We start from the raw sequence: 9,094 nt of genomic DNA on the forward strand, positions 1-9,094 counted from the left end.
TATATTCTTTTCTATACTGGAGGTGAAACCATTTTTGTAATTTTATAACTTGCAGTGTTGCTGTTTCATTTTTTATTATTAAACTACAGTAGTGATAACAAAAATAAGTTAATGGTTGCACTAGCTTTTACAAAGTTGGATCAACTAAAAGACAAGGAAGTTACATGGAATGATTGTATCATTTATCCAATTGATTATTAAAAAAAGGAATGGTAGAGCCACCCTAAAACATTCCGTCACATTAAAGTTCCAAACTCAAGCATGACAGTGGTCAACCAGTGCAAACATGCTTCTTTACAGTCTTGTCTCATTCATTCAAACGAGTACCCATAAAAAATCTTAATTGAAACATGGTTTTTAAATGTTTGTATTTGAATCAAATTTCACTGTCAGTCAACTTTTTTTTCCGATTTGACATTATAATAACATGTTCAAACCTTGCTACTGACTTTTCATTAATAGTAATGCTTTATTTTATGATACATCTATATCTTGATGTACTTTCCTGTAACTTCTCATCTTCCAGGTTCATATGGGGAGGTGTATCATGCAGACTGGCATGGCACTGTAAGTTACACTTCTGTTTCCATAGCAAACATTAATTATCCTTCTCTGGCATAACCTATTTGGAGTCCCCACACCCTCAACTTAGCCTTCAGTTATGATGGGGGGCCACATAGTAAATATTTTCAGTGTCAATGTCATGATGGTAAGCTTGTAGTTGAGAATTGGCTTAATGTAAGCTCTACTTTTAATGGTGAATCTGGAATCTTTGTTGGTAAATAAATTTTGACTACATTTGTTGAATTCTCTTGTTAAATAGCATCCATTTAATGTAGAATTGAATCATTAAATATTTAACTTGCAAATTTTAGATGGTTGGGTCTGATTAGGTTGCATGTATAAAAATATCAATAATGAAAGCCAATAATAAAAACCATTTTTTATCAAAACATAAAAACCAAAAATGAAAATATCAATAATGACTAGATTTGTTGAATTCTCTTGTTAAATACCTCTTTGGTATCATTTTTCTTTTTTATTTTTGCCTATTTAACAAAAACCAATAATGAAGACCATTTTTTATCAAAACATAAAAACCATTTGGTAAACATTATGCATAATAGAGTATGAAAAGAGAAATGATTTGGTATACCTATGTGTAGAATAGTTTTTTTATTTAAATCACTAAGGGTTTCTTAAACCCTAACTTCTTCTTCCTTTTCAAACTTTTCTCCCAGCCGCACAATACAACAATGTTAGTTTGTTTGTTTTTTTGGTCCAACCAGCCTAACCATGACTGGCTGCCACCCAAGGCCAGAACCAGATAGCCATGGCCAGCCACATATGGAGCAAGCACTGCAGGGCTGTGGGTAGAGGCCTACTGCTGGGGACTGGTCTCATCACCAGCAACCATGATAGAAAGGAAAGAGGGTTGCGGCTGCGAGGGTGAAACTTAGTTGCAAGGATCGGGGGGGGGGGCAGTGGGGTGTGGTTGCAGGATAGGGTGGGGAACGGGTGGGGTTCCAGTAGGACAAGGAAGAAGAAGAAAGAAGGGGGCTGATGCTTGTCTTTCTAATAACAAAATGAAATGACGTTTTTACCCTCACTTTTGGGACATAAGCACATGCTCATTAATGTTCAATGCAAAAAGAACTGAAATGCACCCCATCCATAGTAACAACGCGCTTTAAAGCTGTGAGGCCCATGGGCCAAAACGGACAATATTGTGACTTGGTATGAGACCAGGGGTTACATATATAGCTTTAGTGCCATCACCAAATAATCATTAGAATTGCTAGTGTGATATCTGAATTTGTTTTCTTTGCTATTATTTTTCCATCTTATTAAGCTAATCCATGGCCCATTATCAACTCCTTTTGACTCATTTGACTCAAATTCTTTCCTAATATGATTTTTTCATGGAACTTTTTTGTTATAGAAATGCCATTACAAGATTATTTATTATTTTTTTAATACTTGATTGATGGTGTTGATACTGTATGACAGGAAGTTGCTGTGAAAAAGTTCTTGGACCAAGATTTATCTGGTGATGCATTGGCGCAATTCAGATGTGAAGTAAGCATCACAAAGTTAAACTATGTCATGTACTGCTAAAACAGTACAAATCACGTTTTTTGCTTTTTTTCTATCTTCTTAACAACATATTCCGACAGCATCCACTGGCGTTACTTTGCAGGTTAGGATCATGCTAAGGCTGCGGCATCCAAATGTTGTTCTTTTTATGGGGGCAGTTACTCGGCCTCCCAATTTGTCAATACTGACAGAGTTTCTTCCCAGGTTAATATTTATCTTTTGTGTGTCATACTGAGATTGTTATTTGTCGTTTATTTAATAGAATAAACAAAGCTGATTTTTTGGAAACTTGACAAATGTGCTTATATTGGCTGCTGTAGCCTTGAATTTTTCTGATCATGATATTACCCGAAATGGCTTCTTCAATCCTTTCTTGCTTAGAGTTGGGGGGGGGGGGTGTACTGAATGAGAAATCACTTTTGATTACTGTACTCCCATATGCTTTTTCTGCTAGGAGTATGAATCTGATTGGATGCATAACACATAAAAGTGTTGATAAATGTGAACAACATTTAAATACTAAGATGATAGAGTTTCTGAGTTTCCATACCACAGATGTGAAGAAATCTCTAAACGTAGATTCAATTTTGTCTTTTGAGACTTTTTAACTCATCACAATGAATTTTTAGTCAAATGTTATCTTAATTTTCCCTTTGTTCTCATCATTCACGAAGTTTGTTTTTATGAATATTTTAAGTCACTTAATGCAATAATATGTCTACATTACGGCCTCTAATATTCTGCATGGGTTCCTTGTAGACAGTTGTAGTAACCACCAATTGTTAGTGACCCTTGTACTGTTATTTGTGGTGGATCCTAATGATATCAATTTGTAAGATGTAATTTCTCTAGCATTTGTCTGCAGGGGGAGTTTATATAGGTTATTGCATCGGCCTAATGTTCAACTTGATGAAAAGCGACGATTGCGAATGGCTCTGGATGTGGTACAAGTGTGAAAATCATTATTGTTCCAAGCTCGCAGCATCTGGTTATATGCATGCCAACTAAGTTTCCCTATTTATTTGCAGGCAAAGGGAATGAATTACTTGCACACTAGCCATCCTACTATTGTACATCGTGATTTGAAGTCCCCTAATCTTCTTGTAGATAAAAACTGGGTTGTAAAGGTGTGGTTTTTACCAAACTTTTGGCCTTTAAGTGCTTTCAAGCAATCTTTACTATTTTTATTATTATGTGCCTTTCAAGCATGCGAATTTTGATAGTTTATGCTAGCAGGCTCTGTTACTAACCTAATGCCGATGCAGAATTATTAAACCTTAAGGACAGTTGATGTTGGATGCTGGACAGTAAACATGAATTTAATTGTGCCTTGTTGATTGAGATTTTCACATGATGGTCTTTGCATGTGTTCTTTCAGTCTTTGAATTAATTAATTTAGTCATATGTACGGATTTTATTGTAGAAGCAGCTACCAGGTTCTGAACAACAAATCTTGGCAGATGCCTGAAAGCATGACTTCTTAGTTATTGGAGACTAAACAAATTTCTCGACTGTGTTTTGGTTTCAAGTTTTGTGTGTCTAAAACTTTGAAACAATTACAACGTTAAGTGAGAAAGGTCAAGTTTTTCATGACCATAGTTAGATAAGTTATTTCTCTCTCAATCCATTTATCTTTTGGTTTGGGGGTGTAGGGGTAGGGGTAGGGGTAGGGGTGCAAGGGTGGGTGTTGAATAGGAGCTGACAACTATGGCTGCATAATCTTCTTTATGAGCAATATGTTGCACTTTTTAACCCTCTCAACCCTATTTTGGCACCTTCAAGTTTGTAAGAGCTAGGGTTGGTTGAGCTCCAACCTCAAATGATGCCTTCAAACTTCCCTTGGCTTTGGTGAGTAAATAGTATTATTGGTGACAGGCAGTTTAGTTCAATTTTATGCTTTCTCTGTCCCTTCCCCCTGGTTGAAACAGAATTTCAACTATTTAAGATACTGGGCTGTTACTGACTTACCTCTGGAGATCCATCTTAGAAGTCTCTGATATCTTGTATCCATACTTTGTGCAGGTCTGTGATTTTGGTTTGTCACGTTTGCAACACCACACATTTTTGTCTTCAAAATCTACTGCTGGAACGGTAATGCTCCGTGGAAACTCCAACTAATTACATAATACATACCTATAACCTATGTGATTATTTAATTTTCTTTTCTTATTGTCTACATTTTGTCCATTTTGAAGTTTGAACATAGTTCCACTAACTATATCCAGGTTCAGCTTTATTTCTTGACTTGTACTTGATTGCATTGTGAGTTTCTTTGCCCCTAACATGTTTTATTCAGGAAGCAACTTAGAATTAGGGTGAAATAACATATTTTATAGGCTTTGTGCAAGAATCATTTGTTGCCCCCGAATAATAATTGTACATATATATTTGTTGCCCAAAGAACAACAATTATGCTTGCATTTCGTTATTTAATTTTGTCAGAAAAATTGTATATTCGGTTGTATAATTGTTTTTTTGCTCTTTTTTTTTTTTTTTTTTTTTGGGTATAAAGTTATCATCTAAGTCAAGGGTTTTCTGTTGAACTGCAGCCAGAATGGATGGCACCGGAAGTTCTCAGAAATGAACCATCCAATGAGAAGTAAGCAGTGAAATTGATTACATTAACTGCATGAACCTTGGAATAAATGGGCTGTTGTGCTTTCTAAATTTTTTTCTTTTGCATTGTGCTGATAAAATCACATTGAACTGCATGCAGGTGTGATGTTTATAGTTTCGGTGTGATCTTGTGGGAGTTGGCTACTTTACGTATGCCATGGAGTGGGATGAATCCAATGCAGGTAGTCGGAGCCGTTGGGTTCCAAAATAGACGCCTTGATATACCTGAAGAGGTTGATCCAACTGTGGGGCAAATCATTAGTGATTGTTGGCAGAGGTAGGTCCCTGCATGTCATGCATGAATGAGTTGGAGGTTGCCAAAGGTTTCTTTTGACTTGGAGTAAAATCTAAGAAGAGGAAAATGTCATAATGATCCTCTTAAGAAATTTAATTTATTCCTTGGAAAACATTAGTTTGATCTAATGAGCCCTTTTTATTGCTTGTGCAGTGAGCCGAACCTGCGACCCTCTTTTGCTCAGCTTATGTCCCGTCTCAAGTGTCTTCAGCACCTAGTAGTCGAAAATTCATAGGCATGGAACTCAAATTAAAGCGCAAGCTACAGGAGTAGCATTATTGCATTCTAGGACAACTTTTGCCGAGGCTCAAAGAGCTGGGGCAGCAGAACTCTTGTTTGCAGATATCATTTGAGACAAACACATACTTATAGTCACCCTTTATTAAAGGGGGGAAAACGGGAAAATCATAGGACTGAATTGGGGCTGTTGGTTCATTCAAAGTGGGGACCAATACCCAACCAAGCAAGGAAATTCAGTCCAGTCATGTGGGGATCTTCTGTTAAATGACTGCGCAAAGTGCAGTTGAGGATACCACGGGGATGTAATTTTTTTTTTTTTTGTTAAACCTTCAATAGAGAATTGTTGAGGGGAAAACAAATATACTGTCATTGTTTCATGTTTTGGGGGTGGGAAAGGGGTTTCATTCGCACAAGTGTGGAAGCATTTGGAAATGTATACTTCTGTACTATTCTGTTAATTGTTGTGAAAAAGAAAAGGAAAAGGGAAAAAAAGAAAGAAGAAAGCAATGGAAAATGAACAGTGTGAGACAATTGTGTATGCATGAGTACATTTAATTATTCATCCAAAAGGGAAAGATGAAATGTTTGCAATGGTTTTTTTGTAGTAAGAAAGTAGTTCACTAATTACTAAAGATTTGTTATATCCCATATACGCGATCATGTGGCAAAATGGTTAAGTTGCATTATTGCAACATGTTAGTCGCGACATGTTAGTCACAGGCTCAAAATTAGGAATCAGTCTCTTTTGCAAAGCAAGGGGTAAGGTTGCGTACACTTGCCCCTCTTAGACCCTACAGCAATGGGAGCTTTGTGCATTGGGTTGCTCTTTGCTCTGTTATATCCCAAATACCCATTATTCATTTCCCATTCCCCATGAAGCAAGTGAATGATCTTTTGCAGCCACAGAAAAATTGTTAATTCCTTTATTTCTAATACATCAGTTAGTTGCCATGGCCATCTACTGCTATGGCTTAATGGTGATCTGGTTACGTTTTGAGTTTTTGGGTTCTTGGTAGAGCTTCATGGTCATTTCTGAATGTGACTCAGACTTGTTCCATGGTCTGAGGCATTATCTAAAATAAGCCAACCGGGATGAATGAAGGCTAGTGCTACCATGATCCATTGGAGGATAAAAATTTAATATCTCGTGTCCAGAAGCCAAGGAAGTTAAATTATGGCAAGTAAAATGTAAGAAAAGGTTGGAACTCTAACCTCATCATGCTAAACACTCTGGTCATCATCATCATCATCTATCCACGTGGCATCATTGAGTAGTAAGAGAAAGTGAGGACTCATCAAAGCCAGATTCTTTTCTCGTCCTTAGGCGGCGAGGGCCAAGTCCAGTCCACAGCCATGGCTGCGGCGTTTCTGTTGCCTGGCTCCGGCAAAGCACCACTCACAGTGCTCTCCGGTACCTGCCCAACTGCTCAAACGTCCACCTTCTTCTTCTACAACGACATCAGATGCCCTGGAAATCAGTTCCAGTCCCATAATCGTCAACAACGCCGGCGTTTCATCCCAATTGCCTCTTCTTCATCATCATCATCGTCATCGCCTTCCTTCAGGAACGGAGGAGGAAGAATACCACCAGGAACGGAAACAGATTGTCCCGTCCCAGTGGACCAGCAACCCGTGAAGGAGTACCAGAGCCTAGCCACCTCCTTCCCTTTCTCTTGGGCAACTGGAGACTTACCCGATTATAGCTCTCGTCTCTTCCTCACAGGGGCTTCTTTCGCTCTCTTCGTCGGACTCCCTGTTACTTGGTTGGGCGTCGTTCATCCTGAGTCCCAGCCCCTCAACTGCGTTCTCGGCGCCGCCTCCAGTGGCGTCGTTGTTGTTACCGTCGCCGTACTCCGGATGTACCTCGGTTGGGCTTACGTTGGAAATCGTCTTCTCAGCGCCACTGTCGAGTGTATAAGTCATTTCTTCCATTTCTTCTTTTACCTCTTTCGAATTGTTCTATTACTGTGACCTAGGAGTTAAAGGAGTCTTTTGGGTTGTTGCAGATGAAGAAACTGGGTGGTACGATGGCCAGGTAACCTTCCTTCCCCCTCTTCATTTCTTGTTCTGTTTAATATAAATCTCCATCTTCACTGAATTAGTTCTTTGTAGATTTTTGGGTGCTCAATTAAATTTCTGCTGGTTCTATTCTCTGATTAATCTGCTTTTCTTACTTAACCCTGTTCTCATTAATCACAATCCCCTTATAAAATGATTCTCACTCAGGATCTGATTCTAATAATTTAATTACAGTATATGATTTAGAATCGTTTTGATCCTTCATGAAAGAGTTTCTCTTGCTACCAAGAGCCATACTAAGTCAATTTTTGAGCTCTAATGGCTCCATTACAGCTTCATGAACAGATTCACTTAGCTTTCTGATAAAAACTCTGCAGGTCTTAGTTTCTCTACCAATGAGCACAAAAAGGGACTACCAGAAATGAGGATTAGTCTAAGTTTCTTGTGTCTGTTCTTGTTTCCTACATTCACATATGTTTTCCATAACTGGAGCAGGGAGGCCTAACCAAGATTCTTCCTTTTCCTTACAGATATGGGTGAAGACTGCAGAAGTCTTGGCACGAGATCGCCTTCTTGGTTCATATTCAGTGGGTGACACATATAGAGCTTAACAATATAGTTTTGTTATCTTCTTTGGCAAAGATTAGATACCACCACCAAGGCTTTGATGGGTGATCAATTCCTTGTTGACTTGCCTGAGTTCTTCAATGTTTTAACTCAATTAAACACATCTCATACTGTTCTCTTTCTAATTTCAGGTCAAACCAGTGTTAAACAGATTGAAATTCACACTAGTAGGGTTGGCAGCATCTTTAGTCTTATGTGTTGTCCTGTTTCTCAACATTGATAACATTGAAAGCTGCCAGAAGAATTCTTACTTCTCTTCTGATGAAGCTGGTGGAAGGGCTGTACCTGGAGTTTACAATGATGAATCTGCTAGATCATTTGAGCCAGATGCTTTCTGTGGTGAGCCTGACCTTGATTCTTAAACATTGTCTCTTAAATCTCTGTACAGTTTCATACTTTTTATCCTTATCTTGTACCACCTGTCAATCACCTAAGGCTTCTGTAAGTTAGAATTTGGAAGGTTGATACACCTTAAACACTTGTGCTTAGCTTGTAGTACTTGGAGCATTATAAGCTTGGTAATTGTTGATACATACATAACTAAGGAATGGGAAAATTTGTTGCAATGCATAACAAGGCCACCATGAAAGGCCAAGTAAGAACAAGTAGTCCTTTAAGGTATCAATCTGAATTATGAACAGAAGCTGCCTATTCCTCTAATAGAAAAATCCCAATCTGGAAATAAGGATGTCTTAAGTGCATGTAAAGCTTCTGAGCAGCAAGAAACTACCAATGTATACACACACAGTGAAGGTTGTCAATTTAGAACCAGAACCCAAAACAGAAACTGAAATCGATCATTTAAAATCGAACCAAAAAAAAAAAGATTCAGTTTTGGTTTTGAAAAGTACAATTTTATTCGGTTTGATCTTGGTTTTAGATTGATGACCATCTATTTAAACCAAACTGAATTGAAAGTGTAAATTGAACCGGATCAAATTTAAACCCTACATTAATCATGTGCCTTTGTTGAGTACTATATATGAAATTAGCTTTTCTTTGTTGAGAAGTATAAAAAGAGATGAAAGATACCAGATTTGACATGGTGGTACTGTGACTTTCTGACTTTATGAGGTTGTAATTTCCTTGGATTGAAATTCTCTTTAATGACTCTTTTAAACAGCTCTTCAACCAGAGACATGCACGCCTGGAGCATGCCAACCATCTAAGGTTGCATGTTGTTAGGTTTTGAATTGCGTG

General features: G+C 37.9%; 2 protein-coding genes across 2 annotated transcripts; both read left to right on the plus strand.

Annotated features, from left to right (window-relative positions):
- Nucleotides 1-462: 462 nt before the first annotated feature.
- On the plus strand, nucleotides 463-5,839 carry LOC122057867 (serine/threonine-protein kinase EDR1-like). The gene is made up of 9 exons (XM_042620211.1): nucleotides 463-567; nucleotides 2,011-2,079; nucleotides 2,201-2,301; nucleotides 2,963-3,041; nucleotides 3,126-3,224; nucleotides 4,120-4,188; nucleotides 4,647-4,696; nucleotides 4,814-4,990; nucleotides 5,162-5,839. The coding sequence occupies exons 1-9, from the start codon at nucleotides 496-498 to the stop codon at nucleotides 5,241-5,243; spliced, it is 798 nt and encodes a 265-aa protein (XP_042476145.1). The 5' UTR covers nucleotides 463-495; the 3' UTR covers nucleotides 5,244-5,839.
- A 710-nt stretch (nucleotides 5,840-6,549) lies between these two features.
- LOC122093129 (protein CONSERVED IN THE GREEN LINEAGE AND DIATOMS 27, chloroplastic) lies at nucleotides 6,550-8,425 on the plus strand. Its single transcript, XM_042663384.1, has 4 exons — nucleotides 6,550-7,160; nucleotides 7,255-7,283; nucleotides 7,798-7,854; nucleotides 8,026-8,425. Exons 1-4 carry the CDS (start codon nucleotides 6,602-6,604, stop codon nucleotides 8,254-8,256), a joined length of 876 nt encoding a protein of 291 aa, XP_042519318.1. The 5' UTR covers nucleotides 6,550-6,601; the 3' UTR covers nucleotides 8,257-8,425.
- The last annotated feature ends 669 nt before the right edge of the window (nucleotides 8,426-9,094 follow it).

Source organism: Macadamia integrifolia, chromosome 2 (genome assembly GCF_013358625.1).
Source record: "Macadamia integrifolia cultivar HAES 741 chromosome 2, SCU_Mint_v3, whole genome shotgun sequence".
Lineage (NCBI taxonomy): Eukaryota > Viridiplantae > Streptophyta > Magnoliopsida > Proteales > Proteaceae > Macadamia > Macadamia integrifolia.

Coding starts and splice junctions, on each gene's coding strand:
- LOC122057867 (XM_042620211.1), top strand. CDS start 496: ATGTACTTTCCTGTAACTTCTCATCTTCCAGGTTCATATGGGGAGGTG. Junction 568..2,010: donor ATGCAGACTGGCATGGCACT/GTAAGTTACACT, acceptor ACTGTATGACAG/GAAGTTGCTGTGAAAAAGTT. Junction 2,080..2,200: donor TGGCGCAATTCAGATGTGAA/GTAAGCATCACA, acceptor GTTACTTTGCAG/GTTAGGATCATGCTAAGGCT.
- LOC122093129 (XM_042663384.1), top strand. CDS start 6,602: ATGGCTGCGGCGTTTCTGTTGCCTGGCTCCGGCAAAGCACCACTCACA. Junction 7,284..7,797: donor CTGGGTGGTACGATGGCCAG/GTAACCTTCCTT, acceptor TTTTCCTTACAG/ATATGGGTGAAGACTGCAGA. Junction 7,855..8,025: donor GCCTTCTTGGTTCATATTCA/GTGGGTGACACA, acceptor TTCTAATTTCAG/GTCAAACCAGTGTTAAACAG.